This window comes from Puma concolor, chromosome A2 (assembly GCF_028749965.1).
Source record: "Puma concolor isolate L17-30 chromosome A2, mPumCon1.1.hap2, whole genome shotgun sequence".
NCBI lineage: Eukaryota > Metazoa > Chordata > Mammalia > Carnivora > Felidae > Puma > Puma concolor.
In genome coordinates, this window is record NC_141668.1 from 163,265,727 (window position 1) to 163,287,480 (window position 21,754).

Consider the following 21,754-nt stretch of genomic DNA (forward strand, 5'->3'; position numbering starts at 1 on the left):
TGAACAACGTGACAAAAAATGTGGAAGTTTGAAACTAACGGGTTAAACTGTCTTTGTTTTTATTTTAAAGTCCTCTCTACATCCGACGGGGGGCTCAAAATCACAACCCTGACATCACAAGTCACACACTCTTCCAACTGACCCACCCAGGCACCCCTACTGTTGTTTTTAAGATAAACCAAATTGACAAAACTTTGGCTAGGCTAAGAAAAAAACACAGGAGATTCAGATTACTGAAATCCGAAATGAAAGAGGAGAAACTATATCTGACATCATAGAAATACAAAGGGATTGTTAGAGATTACTGTGAACAATTACACGCAAACCAATTGGGTAACCTAAAATAATTGGATGACTTCCTCAAAGCACACAACCTCCCAAGACTGAATCATGAAGAAACAGAAAAATCTGAACCGACCAATGGTGAGTAAGGAGATTGAATTCCCAATAAAGCCTCCCAACAAAGAAAAGCCCAGGACTGGATGGCCTCACTGGTGAATTGTAATCATTCAAAGACGAAAGAATACAAATCCTTCGTAAACTCTTACAAAAAAAAACTGAAGCAGAGGGAACCCTCCTAGAGTTCTTTTACCAGGCCAGCATTACCCTGATGACAAAGCTGGACGAATCAATGAGATACACCACATTAACTGAATAAAGGGTGAAAAGCACACGATCATCTTAACAGGTGCAGAGAAAAAAAAACTTTGACAAAACTCAACACCCTTTCATGTTAAAAATTCTCCATAGGGGCGCCTGGGTGGCGCAGTCGGTTAAGCGTCCGACTTCAGCCAGGTCACGATCTCGCGGTCCGTGAGTTCGAGCCCCGCGTCGGGCTCTGGGCTGATGGCTCGGAGCCTGGAGCCTGTTTCCGATTCTGTGTCTCCCTCTCTCTCTGCCCCTCCCCCGTTCATGCTCTGTCTCTCTCTGTCTCAAAAATAAATAAAAACGTTGAAAAAAAAATTAAAAAAAAAAATTCTCCATAAAGTTAGTATTGAAGAAACGTTTATAGATTCTGCATTAAGCGAATTCATGAAGTATTATTTCTGTGCCTGACTTACTTCATCTGGCATAACGTCCTCCAGATTCATTCAGGTTTTAACAAATGTCGGAATTTTCCTTGCTCTATGAGACCGAATACCATTCCTTTGTCTGTAGACGCCCCATTTTCTTTATCCGGTCATCTGTCAACACTCGGGTTGTTTCCGTATCTTGGCTATGGTGTATAACACTGCAGTGAGCATGGGAATACAGACATCTTTTCGAGAAGTAACAAGTGTTGGTAAGATGTGGAGAAAAGAGAACGCTTGGGGAGCCTGGGTGGCTCAGTCAGTTAAGCATCCCAATCTTGGTTTGGGCTCAGGTCATGATCTCACAGTTTGTGGACTGAGCCCTGTGTTGGGCTCTGCGCTGAGAATACAGATCCTACTTGGTATTCTCTCGCTCCTCTCTGTCTGTCCCCCCACCCCCCCCAATACATAAACAAACATTTAAAAAAATTAAAAAAAAAAAAAAAAGAGAGAATCCTCATGCACTGTTGGTAGGAATGTAAATTGGTGCTGCCATTGGAAGATAGTGTAGAGGTTTCTCAAAAAATGGAAAATAGAACTACGATACAATCTAGCAATTTCATTTCTGGGTATTTACCCAAAGGAAATGAAAACACTAATTTGGAAAGATAGATGTGCTCCTGTGTTCATTGCAGCATTATGGGCAATAGCCAAGATATGGAAGCAATGTAAGTATCCATTGATAGACGAATAGATAAAGAAGATGTGACAGGTATAAAATGGGAGTCTAGTTGCCATCTGTCACCATACAAAATTATTACAGTATGGGGCGCCTGGTTGGCTCAGTCGGTTAAGCGTCTGACTCTTGATCTAGGCCCAGGCCATGATCTCACAGTCGTGAGTTGGAGCCCTGCATGGGGCTCTGTGCTGATGGCGCACAGCCTGCTTAGGAATCTGTCTCTCCTTCTCTCTCCCCTTCCCCTGCTTGTGCTCGCTCCCTCCCTCTCTCTCCCTCAAATAAATAAACTTTAAAAAATTATTACAGAATTAATGACTACATTCCCTAGGCTTTACTTTACATCCCTGTGACTTATTTATTTTATAACTGGAAGTTTGTATCTCTTAATCCCCTTTACTGTTTCATGAGTCCCCCTACCCCCTTCTCTGTCAACCACCGGTTTGATCTTTGTATTTCTAAGTATGATTCTGTTTTATTTTCTTTGTTTTGTTTTTTAGGTTCCACGTATAAGTGAAATCACGTGGTATTTGTTTTTCTCTGTCGGACTTACTTCACTTAGTATAATATGCTCTGGGTCCACTCATGTTGTCACACATGGAGAAATTTTATCCTCTTTGGGGGCTGAGGAATATTCCTTTTCGTCTTTTTGATAATGGCCCTTCTGACAGTTGTGATGTGATATCTCATCGTGGTTTTGATTTGCATTTCCCTGATGATTAGTGATGTTGAGTATCTCTTCCAGCATCTGTTGGCCATCTGTATGTCTTCTTTGGACAAATATCTCTTCAGGTCCTCTGCCCATTTTTAAATCAGACTTTTTTAGTGTTGAGTTGTATGGGTTCTTTTTGTATTTTGGATATTAGCTCCTTCTTGGATATGTTATTTGCAAATATCTTCTCTAACTCAATAATTTGCCTTTTTGTTTTGTTGACGGTTTGCTTTGCTGTAAAAATCTCTTGTTTTCAGTTTCAGATAGTCCTACTTGTAGATTTTTGCTTTTATTTGAGAAGACATCCAAAAAGATATTGCTGAGACCAATGTCCAAGGTTTACTGCCCATGTTTTCTTTTAGGAGTTTTATAGTTTCAGGCCTTACATTTAGGTCTTTAATCCATTTGGGGTTTATTTTTGTATGTGGTATAAGAAAGTAGTCTGGTTTCATTCTTTTGCATGTTGCTGTCCAGTTCTCCCAAAATTTATTGTCTTTTCCTCGCTGTATATTTTTGCTTCCTTTGTCATAGATTAATTGACCATATAAGTATGAGTTTATTTCTGGGCTGTATTCTGTTCCATTGAGTTCTGTGTCTGTTTTCATGCTGGTACCGTACTGTCTTGTTTAGTATAGCTCTATAGTATTATTTGAAATCTGGGAGCATGATACCTCCAGATTTGTTCTTTCTCAAGATTGCCTTGGCTATTCAGAGTCTTTTCAGTTCCATACAAATTTTAGGATGATTTGTTCTAGTTCTAGTTCTGCTAAAAATGCTATTGCTATTATGACAGAAATTGCATTTAAGCTGTAGATTGCTTTCGGTAGCATAGACATTTTAATATTATTGTTCCAATCCATGAACATGGTATATCATTCCATTTATTTGCATCATCTTAAACTTCTTTCATCAGTTTCTTATAGTTTTCAGAATACAGGCCTTTCACCTTCTTTTTATTTATTTATTTAAAAAAATTTTTTTTAACGTTTATTTATTTTTGAGACAGAAAGAGACAGAGCATGAACAGGGGAGGGTCAGAGAGAGAGGGAGACACAGAATCAGAAACAGGCTCCAGGCTCTGAGCTGTCAGCACGGAGCCCGATGTGGGGCTCGAACTCACGGAGTGTGAGATCAGGACCTGAGCCGAAGTCGGAGGCTCAACCGACTGAGCCACCCAGGCGCCCCTCAAACACATTCTAAAGTATATTCCCCCTCTCCTCATGCTTTATGTGTTTGATGCCATATTTTACCTCTTTTTATTTTGGGTACTCCTTAACTAATTATTGTAGATATAGTTGGTTTTAATATTTTAGTAGTTTATCCTTTGTACTAGCTTTATAAGTAATTGATCCACTATCTTTACTACATGTTTGCTTTTACCAGTGAGATTTCTTCTTTCATAATTTTCCAAATTTAAGTGGGAAAGAAATGGCCATACTCAAAAGAAATTCCTTGATCATTTCTTGTTAGACCAGTTTAGTGGTCTTTTCACTTTTGTTTGTCTGGGGAAACTATCTCTCTTTCAGTTCTGAATGATAATCTTGCTAGGTAGAGTATTCTTGGTTATAGTTTTTTTCTCTTTCCTTTTTTCCTTTTAGCACTTTGAACAGATAATGACACTTGCTTCTGGCCTAAGTTTCTGCTAAAAAAGATCAGCTGATGGTCTTATGGGTTTTCCCTTATATGTAACTAGCTGTTCTTCTCTTGCTGCTTTTAAGATTTTATCTTTAATTTTTAACCTTTTTAAAACAAATTTTTTTTAACGTTTTTTTTATTTTTATTTTTGAGACACAGAGAGACAGAGCATGAACAGGGGAGGGGCAGAGAGAGAGGGAGACACAGAATCTGAAACAGGCTCCAGGCTCTGAGCTGTCAGCACAGAGCCCGATGCGGGGCTGGAACTCACAGACCGTGAGATCATGACCTGAGCCGAAGTCGGACGCTTAACCGACCAAGCCACCCAGGCGCCCCTTAACCTTTTAATTAATATGTGTCTTGGTGTGGACTTTGGGTTTATCTTGTTTAGGACTTTCTTTGCTTCCTAGACATGAATGTCTGTTTCCTTCCCCAGGATAGGGAAGTTTTCGGCCATTATTTCTTCAAATATGTTTTCTGTCCCTTTCCCTCTCTCTTTTCCTGGGACCCCTATAGCATGCTCGATGTTGTCCTAAGGGTCCCTTAAACTATCCTCTCAAATCTATTATTATTTTTTGTTTTTGCTGTTCAGTCGGGATGATTTTCACCACCTTGTCCTCCAGATTGCTGATCCATTTTTCTGCATTGTCTAATCTGCTGCCATTTCCCTCTAGTGTATTTTTCATTTCCTACTTGTATTCTTCAGCTCTGAATATTTCCTTTCTCCTTGTTGAAGATCTCACTGTATTCACGTTCTTCTCCTGCGTTTGATGAGCATATGACCCTTAATTTGGTCTACTTCGTCGGGGAGATTATCTCCATTTCATTTATTTCTTTTTCTGAGGTTTTCTCTTGTCCTATCATTTAGAACATGTTCTTCTGTCTCCTTATTTTGCCCGACTCTGTGTTTGTGTCTAGGTGTTAGATCAGCTACGTCTCCTGGTGTTATGTACAAGACATCCTTTGGGGCCCAGAAGTGCAATTCCTCTGGTCACCGGAACCAGGCATTCCAGTGGTGTTACTTGGATGGGCTGCCTATGTCCTCCTGTGGTGTATGGACCACGACTGCTGCGGGCACGCTTGTGGGAAGGCCCTGCTATAATTGTGGGCACACTGGTGGGTGGAGCCTCCCTCCCCCACTGGTATAGGAGGTGTCTGGAGGGGCACCAGTCCCGGACAGGGCTGCCTGCCGTGTGTGGTGGTGGGGATGGGGGCAGGAGCCACCAGGCTTGTGCGGGTCCTGGCCAAGGCCACCTGCTGGATGTGACAGGGCAGTAGCTGCTTTGGGGGAGCTCTGGTCCTGGCCAAGGCCACCGGCCAGGTGTGTCAGGGTGGGAACTGCTCTGGAGCGGCACCTGCTGGGGTGGGCAGGTTCAAGCAGGGCGGGTCTGCAGGGGAACACCAGGGTGAGGTGAACAGTGCTAGCAAAAGGTAGATGGAGAGTGTCAGACCTGGCAACTGGGCTGAAGGAGCACAAGAAAATTTGCCCCCACCAGTACCTCAGTGCCTTTCAAACTGCCGTCGCTGTGCTGGGTCTCTGAGTGAGCCTGGGCATTGGTCCTTTAAGAGCAGAGTCTCGGTTTCCTGTAGCCCTCCAGCTTGCCTGGAGGTAAGCCCCACTGCCTTTCACAGCTCCCGGAGTTAAGCCCTGCTGATTTTCTTTCTTTCTTTCTTTCTTTAATGTTTATTTACTTTCGAGACAGAGAGAGACAGAGCATGGACGGGGGAGGGTCAGAGAGAGAGAGGGAGACACAGAATCTGAAGCAGGCTCTAGGTTCCAAACTGTCAGCTTAGACAGCTTAGACGCGGGGCTGGAACTCACCAGCATGGAGGTCATGACCCGAGCCCCAAGTCAGCTGCTGTTTAACCGACTGGACCACCCAGGCACCCCAACCAATTCTTTCTAAACAGCCAGTTGTTAACCAATTTCTTTTCTGCCACACCCGAGAATGAAAACTCACACTGCCCCGTTACAGAAGAAACAAACTTACAAATTGTTCTTTTTCGACCTTAATAACTTGTTAAAGTCTTTGATCATCCAACATACTGAGAAAAGAACGTACAAAATGTTTTGTGGTAGGATTTGCTAGAAAGACCAACATGGAACCGGACTCCTGCTTACGAATGGTGAGGTCACTTGCGCGTGCGCTTGTGAGGAAGGGTCACGGTTCCGTGAGTGGCCTGGCGGCCTCGCGCTTCCCAGCGACGGCCTTGGAGACAACAGGCGGCAGCCCCCTGCCCTAGCAAGGTCGGCTCAAAGACGTGACCTCCGGCCCGCTGTCGCTCAGGCGGGAGGGGGCGGGGCCGTGCGAACCGTCCAATCAGGGGAGCCGCCGGAGCCGTACGTGCGGGCGACGCGCCGTGGACGCCGTGGACGCCGTGGACGGCGAGGGCTGTGTGCGGTGGCTGCTGTGCGTCCGAGCCTCGCACCCGCTGGCGCCGTCCTTAAGGGCTTCGGGAGGTTCCGCCGCGTCCTGGGTCGCCGCGACCTGCGCTGGCCGCGGCAGCCGGATGGTGGGCGACCCGGCACCCCGGAAACCGAGCGATGGTGAGTGTGCGGGGCCGGGAGTCGGGAACCGGGGGCGGCGGGACCTGGGCTCGCGGCCGTGACCCCCGGAGTGTGGGGACCCGAGTCCGCTGTCGGCGCGGCACGCAGTGCGGGGCCGGGCGGCAGCCGGGACCCGGGCGTCCTGTCCCGTCGCTGTGCGCGGCCGCGCCTCCCGTAGACTGGGCGATGACCACCGGAGGGTCATCGGGGGACGGTCACGCCTCGGTCTCCGGGGTCCGTGCGCGGGAGGAGCTGTGGTCTGTGGGGTCCCCAGTCCCTCTCTCCCGGGAGGGAGGGGGGGCACCCGTTTTCCCCTCACTTTTCCAGATGTCGGGGGAGTGGGGTCTCAAAGCCACGACCCTGTGCCCCAGGCTAGCTCTTCGTAAGACTGGAAATAAATGCCTCAATTTCCAGATCCTTCCCTGCATTCCGAAACGCCATCTTCCCTCTCCGGTTCACAGCATCATTATTAACTGTTTGTTCTCCGTGATGCATTTCAAATTACGCAGTATTTTATCGTTTATCCACAGAGCCGCGAATGGCCCTTTTTAAAGATTGGGGGGGGGGGGATATTTTACACCAGAAGAAAGCGAAGCATAACCACGGAGCTATGTTTTATGAAATCCTGCGCCTCCCCGCTCAGGATCTCTCCTGGGCACAGACATCCTGGGGGGGAAGCCCTCTGAGTGGAAGTTCTCTAAAACTTTGCTGGGTGATCTGCCCGCACACCCCCTCCTTGCATTTGTCACTTTGAAAAGATTTTTTCACGTGAGACTTAGTTCGGGCTTGGAAGACACTCCAAAAGTATTTCCAAAAAGGTGAATTTCAGGGGAAAAAAAATATTACTTTCCATTCGTTAAAATCTGTTCCCTTTTTCTACCAAGTGGCTATAGTAATATTCCGAGGTGTGTTCCTTCTTGCAGGTGATTTCAAGTGGCTTATCAGGGCGTGGACTTGTAACATTTCCAAGCCTTCCAGTCCAGTTGCATACAAATCTGTTTCTTTTCTTGGGACTAATCACATCTTCATCTTCTGATAGTAGAAATCTGTTGGTTTTCTTGTTGAACTGGTAAAATTCCTGAAATTTTTCTTTCCTCCTTAACGTACAAAACACGGGGTGGTTTCACCGGATTCAGGAATTACTGGATTTCTGTCATTTAAATTTGTCATGGGGGGGGAAGGGGGGAGGGAGGTGGCTCAGGCGGTTGAGGCTCCAACTTTCCACTCAGGTCGTGATTCGCGATTGGCGGGTTCGAGCCCCGCATCGGGCTCTGTGCTGACAGCTCAGTTTCTGGAGCCTGCTTCGGATTCTCTGTCTCCCTCTCTCTCTGGCTCTCTCCTGCTCCCGCTCTCTCTCTTTCTCTCAAAAATAAACGCTAAAAAAATTTTTTTTTTTTTTTTAATTATTCATGGTGGTCCAAAGCATGACTGGGGAGCAGAGGCTCATGGCCAGTGACTCCAAGCTACGGCCAGCTCAAAGCTGACCAAGGGAGTCTCCTTAGGTCTAGATATTTTTACATGTTCGTGTTTTGCATCCATGATACGGATGCCCTGAGAGTATAATATATGTATTGAGAAACTCTGTGAAGGTCCAGAGCTCTGTCTCCGGGACAAAATGTTGATGAACTTGGGAGTTTAAACTGAATCTGCTTGAGTTTGGAGGGGGGGGTTCTTCTAAGCTTCCGGGAGAGGGGAGGGTGTGCAGGGCTCTCGGAGTTCACGTCCGTGGCCGCTCAGGTGTCCCTACCCTCCCTCCCTGGGGACTGACCCGCTGTGGGGCTGCTGTCTCAACGGGCATGTGTGGACCCCGGCCTGGACGTGTTTAACCTTCTGAACGTGGGTTTTCCTGAGTTCTGGGTTAGCAGGCTGCTTACCTGAGCGGATGTGAGTGTTTGCATTTCTTTCCTTAGCATTCTTCTCTCTGTTGACTATTTCAGCCCTTCCACTATGGCTTCCCTTCGCAGTTTACAGTTTTATTTCTGTCCGAGTGGGCAAGATGTTTTTCTTTCTTGGGCTTTGAAAATGTAAGGTGATTGAGAAATACGTATGAGGCAAGAAAATCTTGAAACCAGTTTTTAATTCATTTCAGGCAACAGACTCTCAAGTGGTAAGATGGGTACATTTGTGTCCTCAGGCACAGTTTTCATTTTTATTTTCTGTAAAGATTTTATTTTGAGGGCGCCTGGGTGGCTCAGTTGAGCGTCCGACGGTTTGATTTTGGCTCAGGCCGTGATCCCAGGGTTGGGGGATCAAGCCCCGTGTAGGGCTCTGCACTGAGCTTTGGAGCCTGCTTGGGATTCTCTGTCTTTCCCTCTGCCCCTCCCCCCACTTTGTGCATTCTAAAATTAAAGCAAACAAACGAACAAAAAGGATTTTTTTTTTAATTTTTTTTCAACGTTTTTTATTTATTTTGGGGACAGAGAGAGACAGAGCATGAACGGGGGAGGGGCAGAGAGAGAGGGAGACACAGAATCGGAAACAGGCTCCAGGCTCCGAGCCATCAGCCCAGAGCCTGACGCGGGGCTCGAACTCACGGACCGCGAGATCGTGACCTGGCTGAAGTCGGACGCTTAACCGACTGCGCCACCCAGGCGCCCCAGGATTTTATTTTTAAGTAATCTCTACACCCAACACGGGACTCCAATTTACAACCCTGAGATCAAGAGTTAGATGCTCCACTGACTGAACCAGCCAGGTGCCCCTTATTTTTCATTTTCATTTAATTTAATTTAATTTAATTTAATTTAATTTAATTTAATTTAATTTAAGTAGGCTTCATGCTCAGTGCGGAGCCCAAAGTGGACCCTGAACTCCAGACCTTGAGATCAAGAGTCGGGCGCTTAACCGACTGAGCCACCCAGGCACCCTCATGTTTTCATTTTTATTTTTAATTTATATTGAGAGAGCAAATGTGAGTGGTGGGGGGGGGGGGGTAAGAGAGGGAGAGAGAGAATCCCAGGCGGGCTCCTCGCTGCCAGTGCAGAGCCCAAATGCGGGCCTGATCTCCCAAACCGTAAGATCATAATCTGAGCCAAAATCAAGAGTCAGACAGTTAACCCACTGAGCCGTCCAGGCGTTCCCCATTTTTCATTTTTAGATCAGTGTTTGCATGTGCATGTCCCCAGAGAACTTTGACATTTAAAAGTCTATATTAAGGCAGATGAATTTCTATTTTAATTGAGGTGAGAAAAACTACCTAATCTTATGTAAATCTTAAAAATTTTTTTTAACGTGTATTTGTTTTTGAGAAAGAGAGCGACACAGAGTGCGAGCCAAGAAGGGGCAGAGAGAGGGGGAGACACAAAACTGGAAGCAGGCTCCGAGCTTTCAGCACAGAGCCTGACGCGGGGCTCGAACTCACGAGCAGTGAGATCATGACCTAAGCTGAAGTCAGGTGCTTAACCGACTGAGCCATCCACGTGCCCCTCATCTTGTGTAAATCTTTTAAAAAGTTTTTAGTTTTCAGGGATTAAATGCAACCCCTAATGCAGTGCAACATGCATAACTCATTCCTGACAGTATCCCCAAGTGTGAAATATAGTGGAGGGACAAACTCTGATATCCCTTTCCCTTTTAGTTAGAGATATGAAATTTTCCACTTTTTATGGGTTGCGGTTTTATATCCATTAGTGGTTAAAGAGTTAAATCTTGGGGTGCCTGGGTGGCACGGTCCGTTAAGCGTCGTACTCTTGATCTTGGCTCAGGTCCAGATCTCACGGTTTGTGAGTTTGAGCCCCACATCGGGCTCTGCGCTGATGGTGTGGAGCCTGCTTGGGATCCTGTCTCTACTCCTCTCTGCCCCTCCCCAGCTTGTGCACTCACTCTTGCTTGCTTGCTCGCTCTCTCTCTCAGAATAAATAAACCTAAAAAAAAAAAAATCTTAAAATGATTTCCTATGTAGAAAAGTTTAAATTAATTTAAAATTAAAGTAGCAAAAGTTAAAAACACTACTATGTAGTGAGATATAGTGTATAAAAGTTTATTTTATATTGCATGCTAAGGATAAAAATTCATAAACTAGTAGACTTCAGAAAAAAAATTAGGTTTGTTTAGCTGTCAGCACAGAGCCTGACATGGGGCTCGATCTCATGAACTGTGAGATCATGACCTGAGCCAAAACCAAGAGTGAGACTTATAACCAACTGAGCTACCCAGGTGCCCCCAGAAAAAAAAATTTCAGATAAAATGATGAGAGTTCAGGGTTTGTTTGGTTTTTTTTAGAGCATTTTATGTTTACAGAAAAACTGATCACGAAGTACAGGGTTCCCACTTGACCCTTCTACATCCACAGTCTGCACTATTTTTAACGTCTCTGATTATTGTGATATATTTGTTACAATTGATAGACCAATAGTGAGGCACTGAAGTCCATTCTTTATATGAACATAGATATTTTGTGTTATACAGTTAATGGTATACAATTAATTAATGGGTTATACAATTATACAATTTAATTATACAATTAAAGGTATGATGACCTGTGTCCATCATTTTCTGTATCATAGAGAATGGTCTTCCTTTTCTAAAAATATCCACCTATTTCTTTTTTTTTTTTTTAATTTTTTTTAACGTTTTTATTTATTTTTGAGACAGAGACAGAGCATGAACGGGGGAGGAGCAGAGAGAGAGGGAGACACAGAATCGGAAGCAGGCTCCAGGCTCTGAGCCATCAGCCCAGAGCCCGACGCGGGGCTCGAACTCACGGACTGTGAGATCATGGCCTGAGCGGAAGTCGAACGCTTAACTGACTGAGCCACCCAGGCGCCCCTCCCCTTTCCTTTAAATAATTTTTTTAATGTTTATTTTTGAGAGAGAGAGAGTATGTGCAAGCGGGGGAGGGGCAGGGAGAGGGGGATAGAGGATCTGAAGCAGCTCCAGGCTCCGAACTGTCAGCACAGAGCCTGACGCGGGGCTCGAACTCACGGACTGGGAGATCGTGACCTGAGCCGAAGTCAGGCACCCGACCGAGCCACCCAAGCACCCCCTAGATGAATTTCTTGTGACGTTTCTTGCCGAACAGGTGTACTCCTGTCAGATTCCTCCATTTTTATCTCAGAGTCTTTATGTCTCCCTCGTTTTTGAAGAAGAATTTTGTCTAACACAGCATTTGTCGGACAGTGGCGTGTTTGTCACTCGTCTCTTGCTTAAATAGTTTTGGAAAGAAGTCCAGTTTAATTCTTAACCCTTTTCCAGTGTAACTGATTTGTTTTTCCCTCTGGCTTCTTTCACTATTCTCTTTGATTTTTCTCCAGTTTGGATAGGATGCTTGAACGTGCATTTTTGTTGTGGGGTTCCCCCCCCCACCCCGATGTCTCGTGTTCTCTTAGCTTCCTGGGTGTGCAGTTTGCTGTCACGGATGTTAGGAAGATCCGGTGATTCTTGCTTCACTGATTTTCTTCTGTTCCTTTCTGCCTTTCTTTTCCGTCAGTTATTTCCATTGTGTGTGTTTTACACCTGTCGTCCCAAAGTTCTGGGATGTTGTGTTATTTTTCTCTGTTGTTTTTTCTGCCCCAGTGAAACAGATTCTTTTGAGGACAGGCCTTATTAAGAATATTCTGGGAGCACCTGGGTGGCTCAGTCAGTTAAGCCTCCAACCCTTGATTTCGGCTCAGGTCGTGGTCTCACGGTTCGGGAGTTTGAGCACCGCATCGGACTCGCTCGCTCTCGAAGTAAATAAATAAACTTAAAAAAAAAAAAGATAGAATATCCCAGGCATATTTGAAAATAGCTTCTTTTCTGTCTCCAGTTTTGAAGACAGTGGTTTGCCCTGTGTCCTCAGTTCTGTAACAGATTTAAGAAGAGTTGTTCATTTTAAGTTTTTTGCTTTTTCCTTGTGAGGGAGTTACTGCTTCTTAGTTCGTCATATATGACCAAAAATGAAAAAAAAGCCTGACTCCAATTTTTTTAAGTATTTTTTAACATTTATTTATTTTTGAGACAGAGAGAGACAGAGCATGAATGGGGGAGGGTCAGAGAGAGAGGGAGACACAGAATCCGAAACAGGCTCCAGGCTCCGAGCTGTCAGCACAGAGCCCGATGCGGGGCTCGAACTCATGAACCATGAGATCGTGACCTGAGCCGAAGTCAGACGCTTAACCGACTGAGCCACCCAGGCGTCCCATGACTCCAATTTTTAAAAAATTTTTAAATTTACATCCAAGTTAGTTAGCACATAATGCAATAATGATTTCAGGAGTAGATTCCAGTGATTCATCCTCTATGTATAACACCCAGTGCTCATCACAACAAGTGTCTTCCTTAATACCCCTTCCCCATTTCATTTAGCCCATCCCCCTACCCACAACCCCTCCAGCAACCCTCTGTTTGTTCTCCATGTTTAAGAGTCTCTTATGTTTTTGTCCCCCTCCCTGTTTTTGTATTATTTTTGCTTCCCTTCCCTTATGTTCATCTGTTCTGTGTCTTAAAGTCCTCATATGTGTGAAGTCATGTATTTGTCTTCCTCTAATTTCCTTTAGCATAACACCTTCTAGTTCCATCCACATAGTTGCAAATGGCAAGATTTCATTCTTTTTGATTGCCGAGTAATACTCCATTGTATATATATACACCACATCCTCTTTTAAAAAAAATTTTTTTAACGTTTTATTTATTTTTGAGACAGGGAGAGACAGAGCATGAACAGGGGAGGGTCAGAGAGAGGGAGACACAGAATCCGAAACAGGCTCCAGGCTCTGAGCTGTCAGCACAGAGCCCGACGCGGGGCTCAAACCCACAGACCGTGAGATCATGACCTGAGCCGAAGTCGGCCGCTTAACCGACTGAGCCACCAAGGCGCCCCACACCACATCTTCTTAATCCATTCACCTATTGCTGGACATTTGGACTCTTTCCATACTTTGGCTGTTGTCGATAGTGCTGCCACTAAACACTGGGGTGCATGTGCCCCTTCAAAACAGCACAACTGTATCCCCTTGGATAAATACCTAGAAGTGCAATTGCTGGGTCGAGGGTAGTTCTATTTTTAACTTTTTGAGGAACCTCCATGCTGTTTTCCAGAGTGGCTGCACCAGCTTGCATTCCCACCAGCAGTGCAAAAGAGAGCCTCTTTCTCCGCATCTTTGCCAACATCTGTTGTGGCCTGAGTTGTTAACGTTAGCCATTCTCACAGGCATGAGGTGGTATCTCATTGTGCTTTTGATTTGTATTTCCCTGATAGTGATGTTGAACAGTTTTTCATGTGTCTGTTAGCCATCTGGATGTCTTCTTTGGAAAAGTGTCTATTCATGTCGTTTGCCCATTTCTTCACTAGATTATTTGTTTTTTGGGGGGTGCCGAGTCTGAGAAGTTCTTTATAGATTTTGGATACTAACCCTTTATCTGATGTGTCATTTGCAGAGATCTTCTCCCATTCCATCGGTTGCCTTTTAGTCTTGCTGATTGTTTCCTTTGCCGTGCAGATTTTTATTTTGATGAGGTCCCAGTAGTTCATTTTTGCTTTGGTTTCCCTTGCCTCCGAGAGACGTGTTGAGTAAAAAGTTGCTGTGGCCGAGGTCAAAGAGGTTTTTGCTTGCTTTCTCCTCGAGGATTTTGATGGCTTCCTGTCTTACATTTAGATCTTTCATCCATTTTGAGTTTATTTTTGTGTCTGGTGTAAGGAAGTGGTCCAGGTTCATTTTTCTGCATTCTGACTCCAGTTTTTGATGCTTGCTCCCAACTTGGAAGCTCATCCCTCCTTCTTCCTCTTGTGGTCCACATCTATCCAAGGCAGTAAGAAAGCCTTAGTGCTTCCTGCTTTGGCAATGGCAAGAGATTCAGTCCACAGGAGCCCCTACCCTTGTGTGTGAACTTTTAGTCCCCCCGTAACCTGATTAAAAAAAAAAAAAAAGTCCACGTGCTTTCCTTGCGCCCTCAAGCCACTTCATCCTGCTTGAGAGGCCTGCCTTCCTCCCCACAGGTGCCAATTATGAAATCGACTCTTTCATACCCTATAGGCAGGATGTACTGCCATCAGCGTAGGGACTCCTATGCTTGGGTCCGGGCTGTTCCGCCTCTGCGCATCACACTGGAGCGCATAAATGAGAGACGCCGCGGGCGCTGCCTCTCGTGTGGCCGGTCGGGAAACTTCCTCCCGAAGTTGGACAATGGAGATTTTATGTTCTTTTGGAGGAAAGCACCGCAGAATCCTTTACCTACTTGATAATCATCAACAGATTCACAGTCAAACCATCGTGGACGCCCATGGACTCCCTCGCGACCTGTAGTTCTTAGCCTGTTCCTCGAGGTCACCGTGGGCCAGAGTACACGGTTATGGTTTGGCCAGAAAGAGCTCTTCTGGCACCTTCTCATCTCAGGATGTGTCCTAAAAATTGAGAAGCAGCCCCGAGGCTCATGTGTATAGGGTCTTCGGGGAGATCTAAATTGTCATGCCTTTTGAGCATGTCCTGTCGTGCTGGGTTATCTAGCCCCTAACTTCTGAGTAACTTACTGGCTCCAGGAAATGGGTCGGGGAGAGAATGGAAAAACCAAGTGTAATAAATATTACGCAAGTTAAAAGTGCTGCTTCTTGATGAGAATATGTTCATTTATCCAGCTACCTCTGGCTCCTTCTGATGGCCTGGAGTGCCTCAGGCCGATGTGACAAACTGATCCTTATTACACGTTGGATTTCCACAGGCCTCCTGGACTGTCAGGTTTGGTGATGGGACTAGAAGAAACAGCTTCCGGTTCTTCACTGTGTTTTATTCATTAAAACCTCCTGCAGATCTGACCCCGTGCATCATGGAGTGCTGAGTTAAATGGTAGGTAAAAAGGAAGGAGAGGAGTTTTTCTCAAAAGGAGTTGGTGTGCTTAAAATAATACTTGTTTCATGTGTATAGCCTTTCTCTCATTTCTCCAAGGTGCTTCTAGACCCTGCCATTAGAGAACAGTAACATTTAAAGTGATCACAGTAGGGGCACCTGGGTGGCTCAGTCGGTTGAGCGTCCGACTTCAGCTCAGGTCATGATCTCAGGGTCTGTGAGTTCGAGCCCCGCGTCGGGCTCTGTGCCGACGGCTCAGAGCCTGGAGCCTGTTTCGGATTCTGTGTCTCCCTCTCTCTCTGACCCTCCCCCGTTCATGCTCCGTCTCTCTCTGTCTCAAAAAAATAAATAAAGGTTAAAAAAAAATTAAAAAAAAAATAAAGTGATCACAGTAAAAATGCATAACTAATTTGCATGTGTTCATGATGCTGTTAAATTCCTGAGGAAGTGTGAACAGAGAATAAGTGTCTCGTGAGCAAGACATAAATGTTTGGAGATCGCAGAATCGTACATAACCTTCCTGTAAATTGAGTATAAATCCCCAGTGCTGTCAGACTCCACGCATACTGCTGTAAACACATTTGTGATGTTTTAGGACTCAGTGACCTTTGAGGATGTGGCTGTGAACTTCACCCTGGAAGAGTGGGCTTTACTGGATTCTTCACAGAAGAAACTTTATAGAGATGTGATGCGGGAAACCTTCAGAAACGTGGCCTCAGTAGGTAAAGATGATGATATTTTTTTCTTTTTTTTAATGTTTATTTATTTTTGACAGAGAGAGAGGGAGACAGAGCATGAGTGGGGGAGGGGCAGAGAGAAAGGGAGACACAGAATTTGAAGTAGGCTCCAGGCTCTGAGCTGTCAGCACAGAGCCCGAAGCGGGGCTTGAACTCACAGACCATGAGATCATGACCTGAGCCGAAGTCGGACGCTCAACCGACTGAGCCGCCCAGGCACCCTGATGATATTTTTTCTTACTTAACTTTAGCATTAGAGAACAAGTATTTCTTGCTTATCAATCTTGTTCTGACATGTGGAAAAAGAGTACATTGGTCAGGCTAAGCTCACCATAGATATAAAATCTGGTAATTTTTATATAATTTCTAATAATTTGGACTTTTTTTTTCTGTCTGCATTTTAGAGAAAAAATGGAAGGATCATGACACTGAATACAGGTGCAAAACCCAGGGGAGAAAAACAGGGTGAGTCGCACAATAGACAGCAGTGTCCCACACGAGAATCCTACTATGTCATGATTTTTTTTTAATGTTTATTTAGTTTGAGACAGAGACAGAGTATGAGCGGAGGAGGGGAAGATAGAGAGGGAGACACAGTATCCAAAGCAGATTCCAGGCTCCGAGCTATTAGCACATAGCCCGACGTGGGGCTCGAACTCATGAACCGCGAGATCATGACCTGAGCCAAAGTCATATGCTTAACCTACTGAGCCACTCAGGTGCCCCTGTCATGGTTTTTTAAAAACCAAATTATTCAGCTTCAGATTTATCCTTAAATTTTTTTTCACTGAAAACATTTACTTAAATGTGACATAGGGGTTCAGTGTTTGCAGAATGGTGCACTTGGAAACAGCATAAAGAATCCCTGTATGTTAATAATCACTGTTTACATAATAGCTGTGGTCAAGTCCTCTTTACAAAGCATTCAGTATATCAACTTCTCAGTCTATTCAGAAAGGGCAGGAAACCTTCATTTTGCTGTAAATTATAAAAATGTTATTCCGATAGGGACACCTGGGTGGCTCAGTTGGTTAAGTGTCTGACTTCAGCTCAGGTCATGATCTTACAGTTCGTGAGTTCGAGCCCCACGTCAGGCTCTCTGCTGTCAGCACAGAGCCTACTTCAGAACCCCTGTCGCCCCATCTCCTTACCCCTCCCCTGCTCCCGCTCCCACTCAGAAATAAGTTTTTTAAAAATAATTCCAATACCCTACTGAGTTATTAACAAAGACATCATTAATAATATGCTTCTCGATTTTTGCAGAAGTCCTACAGTAGGAAAACCTTGTGAAAGCAAAGAGGGTCGTCAGTGGGAAGAAACCACCAGCCAGATTCCAGATGTTAATCTGAACAAGAAAACTCCGTCTGGGGTAAAAGCACCTGAAGGTCTTCAGTGTGGAGAAACCACCGGCCAGACTCCAGATCTTAATCTGAGCACGAAAACTCCTTCTGGAGTAAAACCCTGTGACTGTGGCGTGTGTGGAAAAGTCTTTGTGACTCATTCATCCCTTACTAGGCACGTCAGATCGCACAGTGGGCACAGGCCATATGAGTACCATGAGTACGAAGAGAAGCCATATAAGTGCAAGGAATGTGGGAAAGCCTTCAGTTACCGCAAATCTGTTCACAGACACGAAAGGACTCACACTGGAGAGAAACCCTACGGGTGTCAGGAATGTGGGAAGGCTTTCACGTGGCTCACAACTTTTCGAAGACACATGATAACTCACACGGGAGATGGACCTTTTAAGTGTAAAGACTGCGGGAAGGCTTTCAGTTGCTCCACGTCATTGCGGACACATGGAAGGACGCACACTGGAGAGAAACCCTATCAGTGTAAACAGTGTGGGAAATCCCTCAGGTCCCCGCTAGGTTTGCGAATACACGAAAGGAATCACAGCGGGGAGAAGCCCTATGAGTGTCAGCAGTGCGGAAAAGCCCTCAGTTGCCCCAGCTCCTTTCGAAGACACGAAAGGACTCACACCGCCGAGAAACAGTACGAATGTAAGCAGTGTGAGAAAACCTTCAGTTCTCCTCTGGGTTTGCGAATACATGAAAGAATTCACACCGGGGAGAAACCGTATGAATGTAAGGAATGCGGGAAAGCCTTCGTCTCTCTGTCAAGCATTCGAACGCACATGATCACGCACACCGGCGACGGGCCTTACAAATGCAAGGAATGCGGGAAGGCCTTCATTTGCCCCAGTTCCTTTCGCTCCCACGAAAGGACACACACCGGAGAGAAGCCCTATGAGTGTAAACAGTGTGGGAAAACCTTCAGTTGGCCCAGTTCCTTTCGAATCCACGAGAGGACTCACACAGGGGAGAAACCCTACGCGTGTAAGGAGTGTGGGAAAACCTTCATTTATCGCACCACCTTTCAGGGACACGTGAGAAAGCACACTGGAGAGAAACCCTATAAGTGTAAAGAGTGTGGGAAAGCCTTCATTTCTCCCTCGAGCGTTCGAACGCACATGATCATGCACACGGGAGATGGGCCTTATAAGTGTAAGGAGTGCGGAAAAGCCTTCAATTTCCCCAGTTCCTTTCGCATCCATGAAAGGACTCACACGGGAGAGAAGCCCTACGAGTGTAAACAGTGTGGAAGAGCCTTCAGTTGTTACACGTCCTTCCGGACACATGAAAAAACTCACACTGGAGAGAAACCCTATGAGTGTAAGGAATGCGGGAAAGCCTTCATTTATCGCACTACCTTTCGAGGACACGTGAGAATGCACACGGGAGAGAAACCCTACAAATGTAAAGAATGCGGGAAAGCCTTCAGTCGTCCCAATTCCTTTCGAAGGCATGAAAGATCTCACACCGAGTAGAAACCTCCTGAAGGTAAGCCGTGCGGGGAGAAACGTTTGCTCTTCATCCTTACGTGTGAAAACCCCCGCTGGAAAGAAACACGGTAAATCTAAGAAGGCCTGACACAAATCAGTCCGTGTATAGTGTTCCAGAAAACTGTAACGTGAAAGAATCATTATAAAAGCTATAAATATATTGTCTTGATCAGCGCCTCATTCTTACGGCAGACCTCTGGACTCCGGGTATTTACTGCTTGCTTCCAGCAATGAACACTGAGGTGAGAGAATTCTGCAAATACTCACTTCTTTAAGCAATAGATGATTGTTTTCTCCATAAATCGGTAACACTTACCTCTTTCCATTCTTGAGCTTGTTTGATCCAAGGGTGAAGTGAAGTGGTTTCTAAACAGGTTTAATTGTTATACAATGTTTCAACTGAATCATGGATCAATGACATTGAGGCATTTGTTGGGATTTTCCTGCTGGCCACCTGTGTCAGCCGCCAGATATCCCTTACCCATCACGTATTCCATCATTCTTGTTTTGGCCAAAAGAGCCTTATCCCGTTTTCCCTGTTAGTAAAAAGACGGCATAAGTTTGCAAATTTGCAGAGTTTATCTTGTAGCCTGATGTCTGTTCCCTTTGTCATTCCTTCTGGCTGGAATCTGAATAATCCACTTTGCATTAAGACAGACCTATCACTGGATAATAAAATGCAGAATTGGGAGATGGCTCTCTCACGTTCTGTCACCTAGGGAATGAGACATTTTCTACAATCTGTGTCCTCTGTGATTCCATGTCAGAATTCACCTGTCGCCTCACTTGTAGGAGATCTCGAAGGTGGTACAGGAGGCATCAGGTTTGAGAGCCACCATACAGAGAGACGGACGGATGCGCAGGAGCTTTGAGGCTACCCGCTTGCAGCCTGTGTTCCCGGTTCCCTGCCCTGCCGATCGAGAGTGCCCTCAGAGCCAGTTCACTGCTTGACTTCATCTTCCCAGAGGTATAGGTTTCCACAGATACCTCCCCACGCTCCACATAAAAGGTCCGTCACAGTCTAGGGGACTGTGGGGATGTGCCCACCAGGCAACTAATTTGAACTTTCGTGGTTGGGAGTATTCTCTGATGCTCAGACTCTCCTCTCCTCTCCAGATTATAGTCATACAAGCTCTTATTTGCACAGTGAACACCTTGTTCTGCTAATACCACGAGTGACCGTGTATTCCTGACTCCACTACGGTGACGCAGTCCATAGAACCACAGGTGACGCTGCTCCTGCACCTGCCCTGACCCTGCCCTTCCCTGGAGGACTGGCGCCTTCCTCCCGTCAGGCAGGTTATGGAGGAGGGTTCCCTTTGCTCGCAGCTGTGCGTAATTCCTCGGTATGGTTTCGAGTATGTTCGGGCGTATGTGATTAAAAGCAGTGCATCTGTCGAAATGTTTCTGAAAACGTGTTATTAACTGTTTTAATACAGTCTATATGCTAACAGAATAGAACAGCCCCTGCGGGCAGTACACAGTCTTCCTGGACACGGAGGCTCTCGCAGGCCCTGAGCTGACGGTCCCACGCAGCCAGGCTTTCATTTTGCCTTGGGGCCCGAGTCCAGGCCTGCTTTCCCACAGAGACCTCCTCGTTGAAAAGATCTCGGTACCTACGGGACAGGAAGAAATGGGCCTTCTCGCATATCCCACCTCCGGGAGAAGGTGTGTTCCCCTGTGCTCCAAATGATGTAATCGTTCTCGAGGAGGCCACCCCTTTTCTAGACTCACTGGCCATTTGGGGAGGCCCCTGGGACCACGTGAATGACCGGGAGAGTTCGTGTACTTGATGGACCTTGTGCCGCCATCACACCTGATGAAGGAAGTCAACTGCAGAAATACTTTGTCCCCAGATCAGAGAGGCCGTCCCTGATCAAAGACCGCGCAGATCGATTCCAGGCGGTCACGCTAGCGCTACAGGACGCGCTGGCCAGGAGCGCAACTCACCCGCCCGTTTTTATACATCCTTTGACCGTCGCCAGTGACCTTCTGTCTGGTCCCACCACCAGAAACCACTCCTTATCCAAGGTTGCCCCCTTTGGGATAAAGAACGCTAGGAATATCCTGAATCACAACGACGCAAGTACAAGTCAGGGTCCCTGCTAACTCTGTACGTAAACTTCAAACTACAGAGGCTTTTTCGATACTCAGGGCAATAAATTAACTCCAGTTTCTGAGGCTCCTGCTGACATCTCAGGCATACTAATATTAAACTTGGCCCCGTGTGCCCATGAAATATGAAGCCACGGAGACCCCCTCTACCCTAAAGCTCTAGGCAGAAGGCACAGGACTTCCTCTGACATGGCTGAAACAGTGACCGACCAGAGCACCTGTTGTGAAAAAAATCACACCACTGGTAATATAAACAGTGGACGGAATTCCCAGGCCAAGGAGGGGGTTTAGCCAGTGGAAAATGGACTGTATGCGGCCCCTTATCTCCTATGCAGGGCTGCTTCCTATGACCAGACCGTGTTAGGTATTGAGACGTGACTCACTCACCCTAACACACATGCCACTGATGACACCAAAACGCAAGGACTCATTCACTCCAGGCACTGATGTGATCAACTCCTTTCTCAAAAAAAAAAGGGGAGGAAGGAAAAAACCCCGGACCACCGGACCCTTGCAAAAGGCATTCATTGGTGCTTGCCTATTTATTTATTTGCCCATCCCCCTGCCCACCTCCCCTCCAGCCATCAGGTGTGGGGCTTGCCTCCTATAAGCTCAGGCCACAGCCCTCACGGAAGCCAGAAAGGCTCATTTAGACAA

The 21,754-nt window shown here is 45.9% G+C and overlaps 1 protein-coding gene across 1 annotated transcript; it reads left to right on the forward strand.

Annotated features, from left to right (window-relative positions):
* Positions 1-14,192: 14,192 nt before the first annotated feature.
* Positions 14,193-20,384, forward strand: LOC112852289 (uncharacterized). Its single transcript, XM_086699001.1, has 5 exons — positions 14,193-15,400; positions 15,996-16,122; positions 16,542-16,602; positions 17,401-18,980; positions 19,775-20,384. Exons 1-4 carry the CDS (start codon positions 15,398-15,400, stop codon positions 18,965-18,967), a joined length of 1,758 nt encoding a protein of 585 aa, XP_086555127.1. The 5' UTR covers positions 14,193-15,397; the 3' UTR covers positions 18,968-18,980; positions 19,775-20,384.
* The last annotated feature ends 1,370 nt before the right edge of the window (positions 20,385-21,754 follow it).